Source organism: Periophthalmus magnuspinnatus, chromosome 11 (assembly GCF_009829125.3).
Source record: "Periophthalmus magnuspinnatus isolate fPerMag1 chromosome 11, fPerMag1.2.pri, whole genome shotgun sequence".
Taxonomy (NCBI): domain Eukaryota; kingdom Metazoa; phylum Chordata; class Actinopteri; order Gobiiformes; family Gobiidae; genus Periophthalmus; species Periophthalmus magnuspinnatus.
In genome coordinates, this window is record NC_047136.2 from 23035729 (window position 1) to 23059406 (window position 23678).

At 37.7% G+C, this 23678-nt stretch overlaps 3 protein-coding genes across 5 annotated transcripts in view; 1 reads left to right on the plus strand and 2 right to left on the minus strand.

Annotated features, from left to right (window-relative positions):
- Positions 1-9076, minus strand: part of skic2 (SKI2 subunit of superkiller complex) — a 25078-nt gene extending 16002 nt beyond the window's left edge. Inside the window, exons 1-16 of the mRNA XM_033975070.2 lie at positions 9001-9076; positions 8363-8481; positions 8151-8272; positions 7745-7862; positions 6037-6151; positions 5824-5898; positions 5694-5747; positions 5166-5329; positions 4593-4742; positions 3835-3980; positions 2855-3001; positions 2678-2762; positions 2158-2264; positions 1139-1285; positions 479-575; positions 24-236 (exon numbers count right to left, since the gene is read on the minus strand). Coding sequence (XP_033830961.1) covers positions 24-236; positions 479-575; positions 1139-1285; positions 2158-2264; positions 2678-2762; positions 2855-3001; positions 3835-3980; positions 4593-4742; positions 5166-5329; positions 5694-5747; positions 5824-5898; positions 6037-6151; positions 7745-7862; positions 8151-8272; positions 8363-8481; positions 9001-9013 — 1872 coding nt within the window. The 5' untranslated portion in view covers positions 9014-9076. The remainder of the gene's footprint in view (positions 1-23; positions 237-478; positions 576-1138; positions 1286-2157; positions 2265-2677; positions 2763-2854; positions 3002-3834; positions 3981-4592; positions 4743-5165; positions 5330-5693; positions 5748-5823; positions 5899-6036; positions 6152-7744; positions 7863-8150; positions 8273-8362; positions 8482-9000) is intronic.
- nelfe (negative elongation factor complex member E) lies at positions 9066-15728 on the plus strand. Of its 2 annotated transcripts, none has more exons than XM_033974770.2 (11): positions 9066-9270; positions 9558-9640; positions 9741-9810; positions 9997-10142; positions 10339-10413; positions 10646-10680; positions 10935-11332; positions 12749-12893; positions 12985-13039; positions 14470-14572; positions 14668-15728. In XM_033974770.2, the coding sequence occupies exons 1-11, from the start codon at positions 9210-9212 to the stop codon at positions 14739-14741; spliced, it is 1245 nt and encodes a 414-aa protein (XP_033830661.2). In that variant the 5' UTR covers positions 9066-9209; the 3' UTR covers positions 14742-15728. The 2 variants fall into 2 exon arrangements, with proteins under 2 accessions (XP_033830661.2, XP_033830662.1); XM_033974771.2 differs by having other exon boundaries at positions 9246-9261; positions 14668-14921.
- Positions 15729-16765: 1037 nt separating this feature from the next.
- Positions 16766-23313, minus strand: LOC117378226 (zinc finger and BTB domain-containing protein 12-like). 2 transcript variants are annotated; one of them, XM_033974769.2, is made up of 5 exons: positions 23145-23313; positions 21885-22088; positions 19998-20192; positions 18988-19164; positions 16766-18772 (listed from the first exon to the last, which is right to left on the minus strand). In XM_033974769.2, the coding sequence occupies exons 2-5, from the start codon at positions 22086-22088 to the stop codon at positions 17780-17782; spliced, it is 1569 nt and encodes a 522-aa protein (XP_033830660.1). In that variant the 5' UTR covers positions 23145-23313; the 3' UTR covers positions 16766-17779. The 2 variants fall into 2 exon arrangements, with proteins under 2 accessions (XP_033830660.1, XP_055081306.1); XM_055225331.1 differs by having other exon boundaries at positions 23131-23313.
- Between the last annotated feature and the right edge of the window lie 365 nt (positions 23314-23678).

Below are 23678 nucleotides of genomic sequence, written 5' to 3' on the forward strand. Positions count from 1 at the left end.
CAAATCTGTCTAACTAAAATGACCTGGGGCAGCTGTCTGTCTCCTCCTCGCAGTCGGCTCAAACTTTTCTGGAAAAACGAGTGAATCTCAGCCTTTTCGATGGAGGTGGTGAGGTCCATGGACTCAAGAGAGCGAGCGTTCTCATCACAGCGCGTCCTGGAGAACGTGAAGGCCACAACCGGAGTCTGCTGCCTTTGGGACAGGAAGTGAAGCAGGGTCAGCCACACTGACCGGTCCTGGGGTAAGAAAAAGAGAGAGAGAAAAAGAGAGGGAAGAAGGGGTAGGGAGAGATGGAGAAAGAAAGACAGAAAAGTAATTACCGGTAATTATGGGTGTGTTCACTTGCACTGAAAATCAGGACTAAACTGTTACAATACCGGGACCTAAACCTGGACTAGAACAGAACAAAGTCTACATAACCAAACCAGGACAAAACTATGAGACTGAATTTAAAGAATTAACTATAATTATCCTCTACCTGACTGGCTGTAGTGCTCTGATTTGTGCCTTTGGTGCCAAATGACTGGGCGTGTTTACTGGTGCGCTCCTTTTTGGCCTCAACTGCTGCATAATATCTGAAAAAAAACCCCCAAAAAAAACCAACCAACAAATTCAACAACATTCAATCTTCAATTCAATTCAAACCATCAACAACAACAAATGTTCAATCACCAATAACGACCTAAACAAGCAAACAGTGAAGTGAAGAAAGAGAAGTGAGAGGTGGTCTCAATTATTGATATTTTGCAGTGACATCACGCTGGAGGTGTTCTACATGTATATCTATGAGGGAATAGTCAGCAGTTACCATGATGATACAAAGCACACACTAGCAAACACTGACAAGAAAAAAATCAGTACTCCTGGTGTATTTCTAACTAAGTCAGTTCTTTATGCTCAGATTGTGTTCAAACAAAGCTCAGATTAAAGTCTAAATTAAGTACAAGAGCTTCAGACACAGCAGTGCCCCCATTAGCATTGTGCCCGAGTTAAATGTTCAAGTAATAAGGGTTCAGTTTTGAATATAAAAAAAAAGATGTGCCTCAATCGACTCAGGGGAAAACATGTGTGATGAAAGTACAAGAAACTCATCTGATAAACAAAACTGCTATAAATAAGTCATGGAAATTCCCCGTACCCTTTGGTGAGGAAGTTGCCGGTGGCGTCCAGCAGCAGAAACAGCTCCTTCTGGGTCTTGGTGCTGTTTCCTGTGTACAGATAATGCTCCAGAGGCACCGGTCTCTTCAAAGTGCTGATCACGTAAATGTGTCTCTTCTTTATTCGACTGGGACAGAAACAAAGGGGGAATGTTTAAGCAGGGATGGGTACTACAGTTTCATCATGGTAATAAGCACTTTCATTCACTTCAGTAGTATTATTTGAAGTAGCATTATTCTTATTTGAGTAAAGGTTTTAGTCTTTTCACTGGAAGTCCCAACTTCTCTTGTTGGTCTTTTAATTTGCAAAAGAACCAGCAGAGAGCTAAAACTCAAACTACAGTGCCTCAAAGTGGTCAGACTCTATAGTATGAACCCTAATACAGTTGCAAGCATCAATTTCCTAGATTTAAGCACACCCTGCATCTGTACAGCATAGATAAGTTTGTTATATACTATTCTTATGAGTCCTTTCATAAGAATTTAATTTAAGAAGAATTATGCTCTTTTCTGGTTTATGCTATAATGTTCTCATCAAAAACATACCTGTTTCATTCACACATGTTTAACACACAAACTCTGAGAGAAAAACTAAATATGCAAAAATAAAACACTCTGTTCCACCTTATGATGTCATGTGGTAATACAGGAAGTGCTCCACTGTGTTTTTAACCTACATACAACTTCACCAGAATCATTTAGATGATTTCAGCGCTGGAATTGTCCATCTCTACTAAGCAAAAGGTCAAATGTAGACGTTAACTTGAAAACTAACACTACATAACATCACAAGGTGGAACAGAGAATTTTGGGCTTTGGAGATGTAGACAGAATAATAAAGTGTTACTCAAACATGTGTGAATGAAACAAAACACAACTTCAGGTATGTTTTTGGTGAGGTAATGACATTATAACATGGTTTCAAGCTCACAAGAGTCAATTTTGCGTAATATAGGACCTGTAACTTATGAAACCACTAGGGGCAGTTATGAGCACTTACCCGATCCACTCACTAAACTCCAGAGCGTTTGGGACAGTGGCACTGAGGAGAATTATGCTGACGTGATCTGGAAGCATAATCAACACCTCCTCCCAGACCACACCTCTCTGAACAAAACAAAAGTCATGTTAAAAAAAAGCATAACATGAGCATAAACAAAATATTTTACAATGCACTACAGAACTTTTCTGGTTGTGTCCACTGGGAAATTTTACTTTGATAAAGAATGTTCCACAGTATGGATTTAAATGTCTCTATCTTCATGGAGACAAATGAATATTTTCAATGTACTTTTGAGCAATGAAAACACCTGTAATAACAACAAAATGCTACGTAAGCCAATTTCTTACAGTCTAATGCCATACTGTGGAAAATTGCAGGCAAAGCAATAACATCTCCATGGAGAGAAGCACACACTGGACTCCTCACAAGAAAAGTTACAGAGAGAACCTTTACATGAATGAATGAATAAATTAATAAATGAATAAATACATAAATAAATACAAATCTGAAACCAGACCTCAGCATCATTGATGTAGTGAACTTCATCAAATATGACCCACTCCAGGTCCCTGATCACCTCTGAGCCGTTGTACAGCATAGACCTGACAAACGATAGACAGTAAATGGTAATAAATAATACAGAGCTTAAACAGGGTCAAGCATTATTTTAGTATTTTAACAGTATGAGTTTTACCTCAGGATCTCTGTGGTCATGATGAGACAGGACGACTCAGGGCTGAGCTGTACGTCCCCTGTGAGGAGCCCCACATCTCCAAAAGTGGTTTTAAAGTCTCTGAACTTCTGATTGGACAAGGCCTTGATTGGTGAGGTGTAGATTGTTCTATGAAAAGCAAGAGATAGATAAAAATTAGCTTATGCAATGAATAATACATTTGATTTGGTGTTACAATTCCAATTTCAGAACCAGGTCTAGCATTCAGGACTAAACTGGGCTCAAACCAGGACCAAACAAGGATAAGATGAACACATCCTTAAAGACCTCTCATATGGGGAAAAATGAAAATAAGAAAGAACAATGACATGATAAATGATTGTAATGATCTGATATTTTGTGTTTAGTTCAGAGTTGACCCTTTTGTTGTTCTTGTGACTGTTTATGTTTTGTTAAAGGAACTGCTTCTGTACGTGACATTTGGTTTATATGCCGACAAGTTGATGTGAAGGTTTTATTGGTCAGTTCCTGGTCTGTTTTGGAGACTAGTGAGTTGACTGTGTTGTTTTTCTCTTGTTTTGGCATGGGTTACTGCCTCCGGTATCCGGTATGTTTAGAAAATAAACAACAAAAAGAAATTTGGTGTGTTTACTTACACTAGAACACTACATTATTATGGAAAGGCTAATTTAAACCAACACATTTTCCTTTCTGACTGGAGACACACTGATTTTAATTGAGTTGTATTGCTGGGTTTCAGGAGACATCACAACATTCAATATTATATACATTTAATGCAGATGGGGGGCAGCTAAAATGAATTTTGTTAAAATGCAGATTATTGTTGTGATACATTGAGTTATAGTCACTGATAGAAATTATTTCAACATTTGTGCATTTACCTTTCATGTATTTCAAAGTACAATGTAATCAATCGGAAAAACTGTCTCTTGCCCCACATCTGAGAGTATGACATCATCACAGTCTACTAATTGAAGTACCTGGTCATGTGCTTCTGCGACAGAGCAATGGCGTACTCAGCGACCACTGTTTTTCCTGCTGAAGTGTGAGCAGCCACGAAAACAGAGTCATGAGCCTCCAGTCTGAGGATGGCCTGTTTCTGGAACACGTCCAACTCAAACGGCCACTGAAAACCAACGATAAACATTAACAATACTACAGGTTTTGTTCAGTTGTCAACATTTCACAAAAGGGACAGAGGCTTATATAACTCTATGGGAGTGGTACAGTAAGTGATAATAGTGGGAGTGGTCATTTGTTTATTTATTTTTTATTTATACAGCACTTAGATTGTCTTGTTCATGGGCGTCCTGTTCAAAATACAAAACAAACAAAAAAAATAACTAAACAGATAAGAACAGAAACGTAATGTGCTTTAAAATAAGGTTTCTTAGTAAAATAGTTGTTTAGAGAAGATACTTTATGGGGTATTAACTGCTAATACATAACATATTTATATCACCATGTTACCCTTTATTGTTTTGAAAATGCTATATTCGCCGAAAACAGCGAATTAAGTTTAAGTATCACTTTCGTTTTTGACGCTCGCTCCACTTGTTCTCTACACTAAGTCACTCCTCCTTCAGAGGGCCATCAAAAGACAATCATTCTGCATCCTACTAATGAAACTACTGCACATCATATCAGGTTTGTGAAGTTGTTGTGAACTGTTTTGAATCATTCTTTTGTATATTTACTCAAACATTCATAATACGCCTGCTTTAAATGCAGGTATTACCTTAAAAGCTGGGTTTGGGATGCGCTTATAGAAGTCGTCACACGGAGAGCTGATGTTGACAGGAATCGCCCATTTCTTTTTCTCCTCTGGTTTTTCTTTTGATTTTTCATCTTTGATCTTTTCTGATGAACCCGATGAGGAGGCAGCATCCTGGAAGCAAGTTGTTGTTAAAATTTTATTTGTGTCAAAGGCAAATTATCATCCAGAGATGCAAGGTATTGATAAAATATATACTAAAATATGTACTACTTTTTCAAAATGATACAACGATAAAATTAAACACAAAATAACATTTTTCATGTTATGCTGAGTTAGTGTCACATGGAGGCCCACAATGTTATTTGCAAGTAAAACATTTCTGAAATATTGCCATTTCAGTTGATAGTGTTGTTCATTAAAGTAAAGATGTAGGAAGATGAAATATTGTCATAGAGTTTTACTAGTTTATATTAGTTTAGTTACTTTGAAATCTTTTTAAAATCAAAATTTATGGAATTGTAGTAATACATGTAAACATTTTCTTTTTAAGTTTTTAATGTTTATTTTAAAATCTCCTAGTAATGTATTTTCTACCTTGATGCCCAGATCTTCGAGGCTGTTTGTCCTTGGTAATGTTGGCGCTTCTTTTGTGTCTTTCACTTCCTCTTTCTCCTCGACGTCTCGATGGAAGTCTGATATACCATCGTATGAGGTTAACAGAGACATGAGGTTCACCTCTGGTTTTGCTACTTTGGCATCTATAAGACAAAAGACAGGTATTAAGATTATTATGAATGTGAGCTTTCACACACAGGAAAAATTCAGTTTATTTCAATACAAGGTTTTTACTTTTACAATTAAGGGGCCAATATTATGACATTTTCTGATCTACAGTGTAATGTTGTCTCCTCATCAAAAACATAAGTGGAATTGTGTTTTTTCTCATTCACATATGTTTAACACTCAAATCCTGTGTTCTCAAACTGAAAACGCCTTATAATGTCTTGTGGTAAAACAAGAAGTGCTCCACTGTGTTTCTAAACTCCATACACCTTCACTAGAATGAACATGAATGAAATTATTTTTGGGAAACTATTCAACAATATATCTTAAATCTCAAACCTTTTTCAGTGAAGTCCATCCCAGTTTTCAGTCCTGGGGCAACTTTGAGTAAATCTGTCATAAAAAACACAACTTCAAATAAAATATGTGAAATATTACATTTAAATCTATATTTGAATCTAATCCAAACCATTTTCAAAGTCAATATCCTCCTCCAAGTCAGACTTCTTTTTAATTTGGTCCAGAGTGAGCTCCTCCATCCCTCCTGTGAGCAAAAAGCAAAAACATCATAATTAATTCACTTCTATGGCAACACTTGGGATACGTCTGGTCTGTTTACATTTGAGTTTTAAAAGGAATATATATATTTGTGAGGAGCGAGAAAACTTTAGAAGATTCTCACCCGGGAGAAAAGGGTAATTGGTGTTGCTCCCTCGAAGGCTCTCGGACGGAGGGCCAGGCTGCCGTTGTAATGAGAGAGAGTTCTTCGCAGAGAGGTCAGTGTTTTCAAGTAACACCTTAAAGAAAAACATATTTGCATAATATAAAAAAAAAAAAAACACGTAATAACATCGGCTTTGAATCCCTCCTCCCTCTACTCCCCATGTTAAGTCACTGCCCCTTCAGAGCGCTGTCATTACTCAATAAGCATGCATCCCGCTAATGAAAGTACTGCACATTGCATCAGGTTTGTATCCTGCTTTTGTATATTTATTGAGAATTGTCTTGTGGGAGCATGGGTGACATGGGCTTGTGGGCAGAACATTCCACCTCTAACTGTAAGGAGGGTTCAAATAAGGCCCAGGAGAGACCGCTAAATTACTCAAACATGCATGGATGACATCTAAAACCGCTGCAGGCCTGTTTCTGATGAGGGAACAACATTATGACATGGTAGCTAAAAAAAAGGATTTTTCATTTATTACATAAGATAATAATTGCTAAAAGCCTGAGAGCTGTAAAGAGAGTCAGGAGACTTATATCTGTACAGCACAGACATGAACATTCAATAGAGTGTGGTAGTTTTGTTCATTCAAATCTTCCATCGTAGGGAGTATTACACACTGTGATGGCCAGATAACAAGGACCGTGATGTTCTTGTTCTTTCCCTGTCAGTACTATAATATTCAACTAAATCTATAACTATAACTTCAAACTATAACTTCAAACTAGTATTTTATTTTATTATTCAAAATTGTGAGCTTTAAGACATATTATAATGCTGTTACCTGATTAAAAACATATCTGGAGTTGTGTTTTGTTTCATTCACACAGGTTTGAGTAATCTTGCATTATTAGTCTGTAGGCCTGTCACGATAATTAATATATCAACTTATCGTTCTATCGTGTGTACTTTTTCTTTGCTCTAATGGAGAATTTTTGGTTATTTTTAATTTGATGTGATACAAGTCATAAAAGGTTGAATTAATAACTTCTATGAGTCGTTACACAAGCAAACTAAAATATTTCATTCTACAATTTATTTATTGCAGCTCACATTTTTTTAAACAATCTTGTAGGTTTAGAATAGTTTTTGTGGTTTAAATCTTCTCTTGGGTTGTTGTGTCAGTGGCATAAATTGGTTTCAGCATTATGGTTTATTGTCTATATTTACTACTTTAACAATATATCAAACTTCAAAACGTGTTATTGTAACAGGTCTTTTAGTCTGTCTACATCTCCAAAGCTCAAAATGCTCTGTTTCACCTTGTGATGTTATGAAGTAGTAATTTTCAAATTAACACCAACTTTTTACCTTTTGTTCAGTAGAAATGGGCAATTTTAGGGCTGAAATTATCCAAATGATTCTAATTAAGCTATATGGAGTTTAAAAACACAGTGGAGCACTTCCTGTATTACTACATGACATCACAAAGTAGATTTCCATTTGAGAGAACATCTGAGCCCTAAATATGCAGGGTTTATGTTTTGCACATGTGTGAATGAAACCAAAAATAACTCAAGGTATGTTTCTGATGAGGAAACAAGGATCAGAAAATATGTAATATGAACATAAAGTCTCTGGTGCATGTCTCATGTTCTACCTCCAGCACATCTGAAGAAAGATGCTGTGTTATTATGAAGGACAAAGTGTGATTTTTGTGCATTACCTCTGTGAAGTCCAGGAGCATCCCGGTGGTTGGGTCTCGGACCACGGACAAACCAGAGTGAAGAGGAGCAGGGGCACAGTTAAGGAGAGAGTCCACATTAATCTCCCTCTTTGCTATTCTGAAGACAACACAATAACAATAAAAGCAGTTGATTAATGCAGTTATCAATAAGTGTGCAGTATTTATTTACCTTAAATTCTATCACATGTTTTACATATTTGGAGTACAATTTAGCATATTATAACTTTTTATTTGTCTTTTGTAATAATAAATTAGCTAATAGTAATGCAGACAGTTCTTTGTGCCACGTCTAATCTATCAATGGAGACACAATGTAATAGATATAAAAAATAATTGATAACAATGTCTTTACAGTTATTGTTTAAGACATAGTGGACATACATACTTGAGAAACTTTTGAAAACAGAGGTCCTTATCATGGATGGGCAGCCAGCCAGGGTCCCGTAAAAACTGTTTCTCTACTTCTTTCTCTAAGCTCAGACTTGTGGGGGGCAGTCCATGGGGAAGCTGCACATGATTATGATATCACATTATATAAGGTCATGTTTCATATTTAGTGAATATAATAGAGTATAGTACTATGGAGTATGCACTGACCGTGGTGAGTGGAGGCAAAGGCTGCCCCGGTGTGGGGTGTGTGATCAGCTCAAAGCGTCCAGAGCAGCCCATCTCCAGCAAGGACAAAGGTAGATCCGTGGGGCCCACAGGGGGCACATCTGCAGGGAGGGGCAACAGAAAATGACCAAAATACATATCTTTATTGACATTCAAAGACTAGCAGTGTTGAGCCACAGGCAGGAAGAGTGTGGAAATTACTAGAAAATTGTTTAATTGTTATTGTTTATTGTGGCTAATTACTGAAAAGTCCGTTTGCACCACATCCTCACATACACAACTAGTTGAAGTCGAATCATTCTTGGCCAAAGGGAAGAATCAGATTATGCTGATCTACTTGGTGAAGCAGTCCAAAACGAGGCTTGCTAACAGATTGAACACTTAAGGATCCTTAGAGTTGAGTAAAAGGTGGGGTTTAAGTTTGAAACGAGCACAAACGACAATCAATTACATGTAAACAACATTATGGGTGATCAGTGATTGACAGAAGACTGGCAACACCCGCCACATCAGCATCCACAATCAGCTGTGTCTATAAAATAGACGCGTACAGCAAAATAAAGAATAAAGAGTAAAGAGATATATTCAAAAAGATTTTTAGCATAAAAATTAAAACTCACAATTTCTCTCCATGCCCAGCACTGATAAATGAAACCTAAAAAGTTGCTGCTGTCGCTCCGGATGTTGCGACACAACGACGATATGTTTTGTGAAAATTACACAAGTAGTTAAATAAAATTGAAAGGCAATAAATATTTTAGCAGTGATTGGATGCAATTTAGTGCAACTAAATATTAAATTAAAAAAGATAATTTGGCAAAACGAGCCGATGAAACTTTGTGACGTCATATTTGTGCGACTTTGTTGTGCTCTGGGTTTGGGTAAGAAATGTATGAATTTTTTTTCGCTTTCTTTCTGTAATATTTTGGTAGAAATTGCGATATATATAATGTAAAGGATAATTCGATGTTACGGTATCGTGATCGTTGTATTGTTTATAATCGGTCTTATTTATTTGATAGTCTGCCTAAAACTGAACGAAAGGAGTCGGTGGTAGCTTAACGATGCAGAAGCCACTACCTTAGAAAGCAACACATCAACAAAGGGAATATTTAACTCTTACGATAAAATAGTGTAAAATGTCTAATTGTTGAGTTGTTTTTTAAATGTGTTGCAGTGGGTACAATGGTGGCATTTCCAAGTTCTCTTACCGATGAAGAAGAGGCATTGCAAAAGAAATATGCTAAACTTAAGAAGAAGGTAACCTATGTCATACTACTACTGTACTACATTCATACTTTTCGTAGTCTAAAAAGCAATACTAAAACCCTTTATTGCATGTTTGTTTATATCTCTTCAGAAAAAGGCGCTAGTTGCCTTGAAGAAGCAGAGTTCAACCAACCAGACCAATCAGAGTGGACTCAAACGAAGTAAGAGGGGTTGAATTATGAAATTGTTCATTGTTTGTGTATGTATATATATATATATATATATATATATATATATATATATATATATATATATATATATATATATATATATATACATATATATATATATATATATATAAAAATTACAAATATTGAGTTTTTGCCATCAATTGTTTTCCTCTAAAGCTTTATCAGACCAGCCTGTGGTGGACACAGCGACAGCAACTGAACAAGCAAAGATGCTGATCAAGTCTGGAGCCATCAGTGCTATTAAATCTGAGAACAAGAACTCTGGATTTAAAAGGTCAAGGATGTTGGAGATTAAACTTAAGGTGAGATATTTATCATAACAAAATTACACACTTCAGTGATACAATGGTTCTTTCAGACAATCTAGTGTTTATGAGAGATAAAACAGATTAAAATATGTGTCATGAAACTTGTATAGCCTTTCAATGTTACACTTGAACACCAGTGGAACCTAAATTTATAAATTTATCTACAATGTACTTCTTACCATATTTTTAGGACCCTGAAAAAGGCCCTGCTCCAGCCTTCTTACCCTTCCAAAGAAGCGTCTCAACTGATGACGAGCCACCAGACGTATGTGAATGTTTCCATTATCTAACATTTATGTTATTAACTTATTATTAGCAAAAGAAACTTTCAGTTCTGTGAACTGAACAAAAGATTTTAGAGTGAAGATATTTTGCCGCTTGGACAACTGAAGGATTACACAGATATTGACCAATTATTGCTGAAACTAGTTTGTATTTGAGCAGATATTGATATTACTGGTCTAATTTGTATGTGTCATGTTCATTTTTTGGTATAGTCCAAGAGAGCTCACAGGAAGTTACTCTACGAAAGGTAAAGAACGTAACAAATTCATTTTTATGATATGCAAAGAAATAATTATGTCTCCTAGTATTGATCAATCACAATTTCCATCTCTAGAGTTGCGTTTTGTTTAATTCATATTCATACATGTTTAATTATTCCTGTGATTGCTACCACTATACAAGTGCTATTTTAGGAATGAGCAAGATTGGTTTAGAACTGCGATGAAATAACCATAACCTGTCCCTTTTGTTAATAATACATATAATCTTATACTTCTTCAGTTTTGTGAGTTCCAGTGACCGTTACCGCGACGATGATGACGGGAGTGGAATGTCGTCAAGTCGGGAAATGGACCGGGATCGAGAGCGCGACAGAGACCGAGAGAGAGACAGAGATCGCGATCGGGATTTTGAACGGGAGCGTGATCGTGGGCGGGACAGAGAGAGAGAGAGGGAACGAGAGAGAGGACGTGAAAGGAGCCGTGACAGGAGCCGGGACAGGAGCCGAGACAGGAGCCGGGACAGGAGCCGGGACAGGAGCCGGGACAGGAGCCAGGACAGCAGCCGGGACAGGAGCCGGGACAGGAGCCGGGACAGGAGTCGGGAGAGGAGTCGGGACAGGAGCCGAGACAGGAGCAGAGAACGAAACCGAGATAGAGACAGGGACGGACCATTCAGACGTGAGTTTTTTTTATATGATTTGTGTAGGGGCTGGGTGATAAATCTTTTATTTTTCTTATTCAAGGTTTTTTCCATTATATTGAAAAACAAAACACAAAACAACAAACCTATTGACGTGTACATTACTGAGTAAACATAAAAATACATTTAAACTGACAACAAACAAACAAACAAAAATTGCCCCATGGCTAAGTTACTGTCTTTCATTCACCCTATTTTTTCCACATGCAGTGATGTCCATCATACTTTCAAATTAATCTTAATCATGATAACAAGTATACTCCACGGTACAAAATGTGTGCTCATATAAACAACCAATTAGATTCTGTTCTGAATTTTTTTCAGAGCAAGGTTTAGTTTGTTGTACCTGACTGTTTCGACTGCTCTCTAGCGGTTTTCCTCAGAGTGGTCATGTGATGTTACTATGACATGTGACAGGTTTTCGCGCTGTCTTCCTATCGGTAGAGGAAGGACGACAGTGCCATCTGCAGTTTGACTTCTTCAGGACTGTATCCCAGGTTTCTGTATTTCAGTTGCGCTCGTTATATCCAGCACTGATGTTTGTTGTCCTCTGTTCCAATGATGATTGCTTCAGCCCAGTCCATAATGTGTTTCTCTCTTTTACAATGGTGAGAAATGGCCAATTTGAATTGCTCCTGTTCTGCTTTGTGTTTTGTTGCTCCTGTGCACGCCTTCGCTGTTTCCTTCCCACATTCTGTCCTATGGCCTTTTTACTCTCACACACCTGGGACACTGTCCTGAAGAAGTCTGACTGCAGATGGCGCTGTCGCCCTACCTCCACCGGCACCAAAACCTGTTTAAATTATTTGACCAGACATGTCACAGAAACATCACATGACCACTCTGGGGAAGAGAACTACTGAGTAGTTGAAACTGTCAGGTATGAAAACAAACTAAACCTTGGTCTGAAAAAAAACAACTATTAAAATAAATTATTGGAAGACTAGATGAACATCATTGGACTATTCTTAATGCTGCAGTTCCTCTTTCTGCCCTCTAAAAATCTGAAATAAAGAAACTAAAATGCTGTGAATACTGTAATTAATGAAATGTGTGTTTAACAAACTCAAAACAATGTCAAAATGTCTAAAATAACAGATTAACGTATTAATAGAAAACAGACCATACATACTGATAGAGGACAGTGACAATTGTGAAATGAAGGGAAAAAAGGCAGTAAGAGTAAAGAACAATCCAGTCTCTTTCAGTTTACATTTTATTTCACAATATCTTTGTGAATATGCCATACTTGCATCCTTTGTTGTGGTCTCCTGTTTTTTTTAAGAATACAATCTAAAAACTTTAGATTGACTTGACAGTTCTGAAATGTACATCTAAAAAACATTTGTATATGCTGCCGATTGCTGTTTGATGTGACCCTGTTTTGTCTGAAGGCTCAGACTCATACCCCGAGCGCAGAGGTGTCCGAAAGGGAAACACTGTTTACGTTTATGGCTCTGGACTCATAGAGGACAGCCTGCGCTCTGCCTTTTCTCTGCACGGAAACATCATTGACCTGTCTATGGACAACCCACGCAAGTATGTACAGCTTAACTTAATAAGCATCTCCTCACTGGTCATAAACTTACGGTGTACTAATTATTTACCCATTTGTTGATTATCTTTGTAGCTGTGCATTTATTACATTTGAAAAGATGGAGTCTGCAGACCAGGCAGTAGCTGAGGTAAGTGTGCAGTTTTTCTAGTTTTCTAACTCTCAATATTCATTTAAAGCTGGCCTATTCTTTTAACCATGTTGTAATTGTTTCCCCTCACCATTTACCCACTTAAAGTTGTATTTGAAGTAATTCATGCATTTTTGAGCAATTTTTAATCGCTTATTTTCAAGACATCGTATTCAATCATAGTCCTTCACCTCCCGTTTTCACTGCCATCAGTATACTCCCACTGCAATCGATGTACTTCATTCTCCAATTTTTTTATCGATTATATGCATTTTAAAATGTGCTAATTATAACATAATGATCCACAGGTGTTATAGATTATAACTATATAGAAGACACTAGTACAATACGGCTTCATTAAACCCAGATAAATGTCATCTACGTTTCCCCATGTATCCTTTATTTTGGTCAGCCTCTGTTGTGCTATGATTGACAAGTAGAATTAACCAATCATGGTAAAGTACACAGTCTGCTTGACTCACTCTATACTATACATACACACCACAAGTGCATTTATGAATCATGAAAAATGTTATTGTCATTTTTTTGGCCATATCATCCACATCTGCTTCCTTGTCCTATTAGAGGGACACTAAGACAACATATTGTGGCATTCTGGTGTACGGCAACATGCCAAATTTATTCTGGGTGTTTATTTTCTGAACACAACGGCTACTGTAGACCTTAACCCACGCCAGAACAAGAGAAAAACAACAGCAGTCTCAACTCAAGAGAGCCAGTCTCCAAAACAGCCCAGTAACTGATGAATAAAACCTTCACATCTACTTGTCGGCATAGCAACCAAGTGTCACATACAAAAGCAGTTACTTTAAAATACATAAACAGTGTCAGGCGTCAACCCTGAACTAAAGTCAAAATATCAGATATCAGATTATTACAATGTAATGTACAGCATAATGACTAGTAATCAGCAATTTATCAGTCAACTTGTTTTAGTCTGAGAGAGAACTACAGTCACTTCTATTGCTTGGTTTCAGATGAAATCACAATAGTCTATAGGACAATGATATCTAATACAGATGGGGGGCAGCTAAAATGTATATTGTTAAAATGGAGACTTTGTTATAATACAATTGAGATCATGGGTCTATTCACAAATAGAAATGATCAGGTGCAACATTTGTGCATTTACATTTTGGATATTTCTTGGCAAAGTACAATGTACCGGTAATCAATGGGAAAACTGTCTCTTGCCCCTCCATTTTGAAGTGTAACATCATCAAGTTTTAGAATCTGAAAACTACAAATTAATGGCACACAAATTAATGGCAACTTTCACCGCTTTTTCTTCTTGTGATGCTATATTCATTTTGCAAAAGGGACATTTATATTCCTATTTTTGTTCTCAGTGTGCTCGCTGTACCAAACCTTTAAAGGCCTAATATTTTTACTCTTTTTCTTTGTCCCAGTTAAACGGCAATACAGTGGGAGACGTCAACATCAAAGTGAGCATTGCCAGGAAACAGCCAATGTTAGATGCAGCCACCGGAAAATCAGTCTGGGCCTCTCTGGGTAAAAGAAAAAAACACTTAAAATACTTCTTATAGCACACATAGAACACATTTTGCACATATCTTCTGAATCTCCACTGTCTGTCTCATTTGCAGCGGTACAGAACAGCACAAAGGGCTCCTACCGTGACAAGAGGAACCAGGTCGTCTACAGCGAAGACTTTTTGTGATTCATGTTTCTCCCTTACAGCAAGATTCTTTACATTTTTTGTTCATGTTTGTAGAGCGGAATTTCAAAAACTGTATTTTTTTTGTTGTCAAATAGATTTATGCTGTAATATCTTTAGAGGATTAAACTGGTTTCCTGTTGCTCAATAAATCTCTACTCTGTTATCATGATGATGTCATGTTCAAAAGATCAAATGTAGATTGTCTGTTTATGATGATTTATAACAGCTTATTTGGGGTCATTTGAAATCACCTAGACACTTCTGCAGCTCCTCCAGGAACAACTGATGTTCTCAAAGGTGTGAGATACGATTTCATATGATGATGTGAGCAGGACCCAAAGTGTTCAGGAGGTTATGGAGTTGAGGTCAGATTTGTGGAGAGTCAACCCCGTTGACATCACTCAGGATCCAGAATACACACTTTTTACTCTTGTAAAAAAGATGTGAGTCTGGTCACTGGTGAATCTCCCCGTTTTCAAAAGAGCTTGACTGACAGGTGGATTAGTCAATCAGGGACACTCATGGTCTGCCTATATCCAAAAAAGTAAAGGAAAAAAAATATCACAAGGGACTGAAAAACTTTGTGGATTTCTGCAAAATCGATGACTGAAGCACTAAACTCTGTTCATCTGAGGTGAGAGAAATTAGATTTTATTTGTAAATCATAGGTGACCGAAGAGCTCCTTCGTTTCACATGTGTCACTGAAAAAACTAATCTGATTGGACGATCACGTCTGTCCGTACACACAATGAAGGAAGTGGGGACCAAACTGATATAAAAAATACAGAGAGATCTTTAAGGATTTGCCAGACAACCGCTTAAAGTAAGAATGCATATTTTTCAAAATATCTGAGCTATACAAACAGCCTTGGGGAAATACAATGATATATCGTGCTGTGGAACATTTTAGGCAAAGCCACCAAAGTTGCACAGTGCACCTTTAAACAATTCCACGAAAAATGACAAAATCACAGGAAAGGCCATAATTGATTATATTTATTAAAAATGTGCTCTTTCTACAACAGTATAACATATCACGTGGTACATTTAATTTTAACATCATTTTAGCCTTCCAGTAATATTTGAAGATTAATTGTAAGAACATAAGTTTCCATTGAATGTCCTTGTTGTTAACTGGTCAAATGGGACCCAATTTAAACATCGCAACCAAATAGCCAACGTCTATAGTTCAATCTACTTAATATCACGTCACCATTTTGAGTAAGTTAAAGTTTGCCATGAACTCACACATTTAGGAACCAACCAAACCAAAACTACAACCATTATGTGAATAAATACAGGGCCACAGCACTATTTCCCTATTACAAACTGTGACAGATTTGGGAAAACATGTTAATAGATAAAAATAAATAAAAAATAAGGCCACTATGCAGCATTCTCACAGCTTTATCAAACTTCCCTTGAATCTTAGCACTTCTGTACCTTTGGGGAATTACAGGTTAACAGTTTTGGACACAGCACAAAATGTAATAAAACTGAAAAAGATAAATTCGTATACTTTTTTAATATCAGTAATTTTATGTTCAAACACAGTAGGATTTAATTACTGGATTAAATCTGCATTATTTATCAGCAAATTTGGTCCACTTTTCCAATGACTCTTTAGAAAAACCCATATATCACTGTGCAATCAAATATTAAATTTATAAACATAATTTTAATTAGCTTTGGGTTAAAAAACAAAACAAAAAAAAACATCTCAAAGGCAATTTCTAAAAGTGATGGTCAGAGATACTAATGGATAGCTGAATCTTTCTCCTAATGTTTCTCCTTATATTGGTCATTGTCAGTCCAGTTTGTAGAGGTAGACACAAAGGAACAATAATACAGGGTTTCTATTGTGCAATTAGTAGTGCTTTCTCCTATCTCATATGATATATGTTGTCGATTTGTCACTTGTAGTCAAGTAAGAGTAAAATATGTCACTCAAATAGAAGTATAAGTGTGGTGTCTGAAAATTACTCAGAAGGTGAATTGCTTTAAAATGTCACTCAAATAAATGTACCCAACCCTGAAACTATGACTAAAAATGTCTTATTTCATTATAGCAGTCTGATATTAGTTTAGGTATACAGTACTACTGATACTGCAGCCGTTGTCATCAACATTCTCTGGGGGTGTGACGCTAACTATAAGCACTGCTCTGTCTGAGGTTTGTTAAAACTTTAATCTGAGCTTTATTTTAACCCAATTTGACCATAAAGAGCTGAGAACTGAGCTAGAACTACAACTTGTGTTCTTAAAGTCCCTCTCAAATAACATTACAGTCACAAGCTAGCTAGAATTAGCCAACACTTTTTCAGTTAGTCATTCCCACCTTGTTTGTTGAAAATCACCTAAACAGGACCATGAACGCACATATTGATCCGTCACTCCTTAGTCGTTGCATTTTTTCTTGAGTTTTGAGAGTATCTTAAAACTTTTTTTAGTAGTTATTGCTAATGTGTGCGTTGTGTCACCACGGTAACTGCTAAACATTCCACCATAGAGATACATGTAGAACACCCCCAGAGTGATGTCACCACAAGGTCTCAATATTGGAGGAAAATCTGTCCTTTGCATTTGGCCCATTTAAGACATGTAGGGCCAGTACAGACATATCAAGAATACTGAGCACCTGGGTTTGAATTTGGGTTGTAAAAAGACACCCCGCAAATACTAACTGATACTAAAATTAGTATCAAAACAAAAATAGGACAAGTCGTACCATACCTGATTAGTTTTAGAATGGTCCAAAACTAGTAGACCACAATCCAATAGTAAAGAACTACTATTTTGTGTTGAAAATCCTATTGTATAAAGAGTGTTTTTTTTTTTTTAAATTATCATTGTGGTATTGAAATAGGTATAGAGCCTTAGCCTTTTCACCTTAGTATTAAAACCAACTTTGAAAAGTCTAACCTAGTTTATAGCAGCATATCCAGACGACTATATTAACCAAAATGAGCTATCCATATGTATCTTGGAGCACCACATTAGAACAGTCACACAGTTTAGGAGTACGAGTCTCGGTTCACTAGTTTTGCTCAATTCCTTGCTGCGCCTCTTGTCTGTCCCTCTCCTGCTGCTCCAGTGAATTCTGCCCTGTCGTTTTGCCGTGTTGCTCCTTAAGGTGGCGCCGTAACGCTGGCTTGTGGGCGAAGCGTGCGTGGCAGTAGGCGCAGCGGTGCGGCTTCTCTCCACTGTGCAGATTCATGTGATCTATTAAGGTGGACTTTTGGGTGAAGCTCTTGCAGCAGAGTGGGCACGGGTGGGACTTACCGCCTGTTCTGTGCACCGCCATGTGACGACTCAGATTGGCCGAATGGTGGAACTTTTTGCCGCAGCACGGGCAGGCGTAGAGCATGTGAGAAGTGCGACAATGCAATGCTAATATATTCGCAGATGGGAACGCTAAACCGCAGTAATCGCATATAACCGGAGCAGGACCATTGCTGGAAGTCGACCCAACCACAGCCACAGACTCATCCCCTCCTCCTGCTCCTTCGCTGGGCTGCACCTCTAAGCCCGACACCCCCTCTCCACCTCCAGCCTCCTCCAAAGCGAGTGGCGCTACCTGCTTGTCAGCTTCTCCCACACTGTAATCTACTTGCGGAAGTTCGACTGAGATGTAGCTCCCTGGTTTGATTGTATCGTGGTTATATTCAGACCCCAACGCCAGTCCCACCCCGGAGTTAGTGACGTACCAACTGTTGACCTGTTGACATTCAGACACTCTCCATTTCCTCCTTTTTAACCCCCGGCCACGTGCCTTACTCTGTCTGAAGTCACTAAGACGGTGCTTGAATGCAACTCTTAAGTTCTCCACTGTATCCCTGCTGCCTCCGGGCTGCTCCTCCGAAAGTTGCAGTTCATAGTTCCCTCCCTCGCCGATCATGATCTGAGACATTTCAGACTGTGCTTCTTTCTCCACTGCGTCTCTGTGAGCCCTTTCCTCTTCAGAGATGTACACTTTATACACATCACTGTCCTCTTGTTTGACGGTGACCTCCTCGTCCGACTCATTCACCTGTAATAAAGATTCAGAGCTGTTACTTTTTATAATTATGAATAATCCACTGGCCTTTTCCATTAGAACTTTTCCAGAAGATGCCTGTGGAACATTCTCGGCATAGCAAATAAAATCTAGTCTGTGTTATAAAGACTTAAATGTCCTTATTATAGATTTATTTTCACTACTTAGACACAAATGTATTTTATAAACCCCCTGTATAACCCACTCACCTCTATACAGGCATTGTCCACTGAGGGGCTGTCACTCCGAAGCTGTACACTGCCGTGAGCTGATTGGCTGTCGTCATAAACCTCGGGGGTCAAAGAACGTTTTGGGGAGGGTCCAGCTGCGACTGAATGCACACTGCCAGTGACAATGACTGGACTTGACTGGCCTGCCTCTTCGGTCTATAACACAATTATAACATTACAATATTTAGTGTAGTCGCTGCTGTTGACATTCAAGACTGATATTTAGTGTGCATTCACACTTGTTCTGTTTTGGTCCTGGCTGAGCCCAGTGTAGTGCTTATGCTGCTTTGGTGCTGTTATAGCCCTTGTCTAGTCCTGGTCCAGTCCAAGTTTAGTCCAGACGCTGCCAAGCATTTTATGCATTCAGTCATATTTTCACAATTCACATTACAAGATTTTACATAACCAGGAGCCCCCCACCTCTAAAAGGTTTTATGAGATCATGTGAAGAAGTAGGAGTGAGGACCACTAGAGCCTGTGAACTTTAGGTCTTCTCTGTCAAAGCAGCAGGGCCTGGAACTCCTTAATTGTATCAGTGAGAGAGTGTAGCATTCTGGGACAGTTAAATTCAACCTTAAGATGCAGCTTCAAGAGAGTCAGGGTTGTAATTTGTGATTTGCTGTCTGCTGGTGATGGGTTGCTGGGGTTTGTTTTTTAGCTGTATGTTAAATGTTTCATTGGGCCTTATTATGAAGTACCTGCATACAGTTGACCTGGTGTCACTTTTCCTCTGCCCGGGGACTACACAAATGAGCTAAATCCGGTCTTTACAATATATAAATCTGAAATAGTTAAGTGAAACAATCAAAAAGAAAATCTGAAAAATAAAATAACCACAAATTAATTTTGTTGTGGTTTATTTTACATTTGTGTAAAAGCCAGGCACATTTTAACACATATCTAATGTACTGGATCTCACCTTGACTTTGCAAGAATCGGCCTCTACTAGTGTAATATGGTAAAAATTCTGTTATTAATATGTAAATTACCCCCAGAGAAGCGAGGCTGTTGAGTTGGATATACTTCTTCAGTGCTCCTCGGCAGCGCTCCACAATATGCTCCATTTGCAGGTAGCTGGCAGCGGTCAGATAGTTCACTATCTCTTTGGAGTTAAACTGTAGGACCCCGGTGTAACAGGACAGGAGCAGATCCCCCACCACAGAGGAGCTGTACAACATAGACACCTGCAGACAGATAGTACAATGTTATAATTTAACTATTACATTACTGATTACGTTTGCATGCACACCAGACGTCTGTCCATTATCTGATACCTAGAGTTATCAGATTAGTGAGTAATCTGATTTCTTTCTAATTATTCTGTTCTGGCTTTGACAAGGAGAATTATGCATAACATGACAAACTAATGTGGCAAAGAGAAGTTAAAAGTTTAAAGAGTTATTTTCAAACCACTGTACTTTGATTATCTGACACATGTCGCCAGGTGTTTTTGTTGATGCGATTTCTCTTATGTGGTAAACACATAATAATCAGATGTAATTATCTTATTATTTTAATCTTATTATTTTAATTATCTGATTTTTATTGGCCAAGTAAATGCACCTCTGTCACTAATGAGGGCCTAAACAAACCTGTTTGGTGGGAAACGTCTGTATCTAAAGTATACTCAGCTATATTACATGGAAATGACTGTTATGGCTTTAAGCCATGTTATAATGCTGTTTGTTTGATTCACACATTTGTGTAACACTGGATTATTAGTCTCTCTACATCTCCAAAGCGCAAACTGCTCTGTTCCACCTTGTGATGTCATGAAGCTGTACTTTTCAAGTTAACTGCTACCTTTTACCTTTTGTTTAGCAGATTGGAAATTCCTGGGCTGAAATTATCCAAATGATTCCAGTGAAGGTGTATGGAATTTAAAAACACAGTGGTTCGAGAACACAGATTAAGTATGCACAGTTTTTGTGTTAAACAAGAGTGAATGAAAAAAAAAAACACAACTCCAAGTATGTTTTTAATGAAGAAACAACATTATAACATAGATCTGAAAATGGCGTAATATGGGCCCGTTAATATATTATTAGAATTATACACCAAACCCCTAAGTTAGTTGCCTATTTCCTCTGTAATAAGCTAATTACAATGATCTATGCAAATCTATATAGATAAATGCTAAATAAAAGTAAAGGTAATTTTTATTAGGCAGTAAGCAGTGTGTAACAGAGAGGGGACCAGGGTTTATGTAGTATTTGAGTTTGGTCACATTTACAATCTGGTCTGAACACATTTTTATGTAGCACTTTTCCACCTTCAAAGCATTCAAACCGCTTTACGTCAAGGAACCACTCACCCATTCACACACACATTCATACAACAGTGTGCGCCGACATGGAGGACGAGGTTGGTTAAGTGTCTTGCCCAAGGACACAACCACAGCATTCATCTGTTAGAGTTAGAATTGCTCCGCCAACCTGTGGGTCAGTGGATCTGACCGCTCAACCGATAATGTTTACGTAAAGAGCAGGATTTGAACCTCCAACCTTCAGATCAGTGGATGAACACTCCACCAACTGAGCTACTGTCGCCCAATAATAAAAGAACATAAATCAGTAATACAAATTACATGATACAATATAAAGGAAAATTAATTAGAAAAAATTAAAACAAAAACAATAATCAATAACAATCAATAATTAAGATTTCTATACACAAGCATAGATAATTTTACTCTTATTTACTTACTTGAGCTTATTTAAACAAAATATAGCAAAAATATGTATTAAACTTGCAATATGAACTATACCTTTAGCAATGAAAGTACTGTAATAATTATAATGGCACAATGTAAAGTAGACAAATCTTTATGTGTGTCAACCCCATGTAAACCCAGATAAGGCTATGTCTTGTCCTACCTGGAGTTTGGGTGAAGGGTTGAGGAGGAACTGGTCTCTCAGATAGGGCGAGCAGGCAGCGAGGACAACTTTGTGCCCTTTGAAGATCTGGTTGTCGCTGGAGACGATGGTGATGTCGCAGAAGTGCTGCCGCGATCTCAGTGAGTCCATGTGCTTCAGGGTAGAGTCCCCGTGACCGGGCAACCGAAAGCACAAAGTTTCCATCTGAGGAAAGCAGACAGAAGGACATGAGCTAAAGGTATATCATAGAGGTTTCCAGTGAAACATCGCTTCTTTGGTGAGCTAACTGGTCTGAGAGCTAATATAGCTGTTCTTCTTGTACTAAATACTTTTTGAGTTCACCCTGTGGCTAAGATCCAGGTATGTGTGCATCTTCTCTTTAGACTGTTGAAATTAGGACACCAGTAGTCTATTTGTACAGTTCTGTGCTGATTTGGTTAGACCAGAGTTACAGGTGAGAATATTTTGTAAAGGGGGTGGTTGTAAAAATGCAGCCTTCCAGTCCTACTAGCTGCCATAATGAGAACAACTCAGAGAAAGTTGACAGACATACTCTGCAGGTTTAAAGATTCTGGCATCCAAAATTCATACACACCTTTTAAACCGACTAAAATATGTAACACTTCAAAAACAGCATTTATAGTGTTTGAGTTTGTTGACAGTTTGTCATTTTAGCTAATTCCATATTTGAATTTAACCAGTGACATTTCTGTGTAAAAGCATAATAAACATATTTGTACTCTTATTTATAAAAGTACTTTCATAAACCGATTTTGTGTTACCAAAGTTGTTCCGACAGCAGAAACTATATAATAACTGACTGGAAAGATTTATAAATACATTTAAGAAATGCTTTTACCACGTGTTTATTTGTTATTTTATTATTTGCCAAGTCTAGACTTCAGTTCATTGTAAACTGAACCATTAGTTCATGTAGTGATAAAACAGTAATAATTCTGTGGTGCACGTGAATCTTAAATTGTTGTACGTCTCAATCTCAAATAATTTAAGAAGAATATTAATTAACTGCTTTAGGGTGAATTGCTCGAAATTACATCCATTATTCTTGTTCATGTGTAATAGAAAGTTAATAACAGTATGTCTTATATCCCACAGCAAAAGATTTCACTCAACAGCGCTGCATGTTGTCGTCGTGGCCTAAACTTGTCTGAACCGTGTTGACCGCTAGCCTCCCCCGTTAGCTTCTGCTCCGCTTGACCACCAACGACACAACAAAAACACATACCGCGGGTCACTTACGTCCTCTTTCTCGCTGTTGACACAAATATAGGATATATAAGTGTCCCACCAAGACCAAATGACAACTTATGAACCGCTAGATTCCGTCTTGAATCATGCTTCAGGCTGGCTTTACCACCAAGATTTGTGTTTACTTTTGGGTCTTCTTTTGGAGGAAAAGGGGAAGTGCATCCCGTGATGACAACAGATGCAAACCAATAAGCTCTCGACGCTAAACTGGCTCTAAATCAGTTTTTAAAACCTTGGTATCAAGAATTTTCTTTCAAAATACATGCTTCAAACTGATTTCAGATCAGTAAGCATGTTTAGGGCGTGTGTAACAGAGATTCTTTACAATGGCAAAGATAACCATAAATAAAGCGTAGCGATCTTACGTTTTCCTCCTGAATGTTTTTAGTACAGGAATTTTCAAAACATTTTTTATTTTTTTTTGTACAAATTTAGCTTATTATATTTTAAGGCCTGGTGTAAATGTCCTAGTGCACATTATTTTTATTAGATAAAAAAAGAAAATACGTTCGAGGGTTCAGAATC

What these genes read in the sequence shown, in the direction of transcription:
- LOC117378226 (XM_033974769.2), bottom strand. Translation starts at nt 22,088, where the DNA reads ATGGAAACTTTGTGCTTTCGGTTGCCCGGTCACGGGGACTCTACCCTG. An exon ending in ACAGCCTCGCTTCTCTGGGG is followed by an intron (nt 19,165 to 19,997) that starts GTAATTTACATA and finishes ATTGTGTTATAG; the next exon opens with ACCGAAGAGGCAGGCCAGTC. An exon ending in TGGACAATGCCTGTATAGAG is followed by an intron (nt 18,773 to 18,987) that starts GTGAGTGGGTTA and finishes TCTTTATTACAG; the next exon opens with GTGAATGAGTCGGACGAGGA.
- nelfe (XM_033974770.2), top strand. Translation starts at nt 9,210, where the DNA reads ATGAAACTTTGTGACGTCATATTTGTGCGACTTTGTTGTGCTCTGGGT. An exon ending in TGTTGGAGATTAAACTTAAG is followed by an intron (nt 10,143 to 10,338) that starts GTGAGATATTTA and finishes CCATATTTTTAG; the next exon opens with GACCCTGAAAAAGGCCCTGC. An exon ending in CAGGGACGGACCATTCAGAC is followed by an intron (nt 11,333 to 12,748) that starts GTGAGTTTTTTT and finishes TTTTGTCTGAAG; the next exon opens with GCTCAGACTCATACCCCGAG.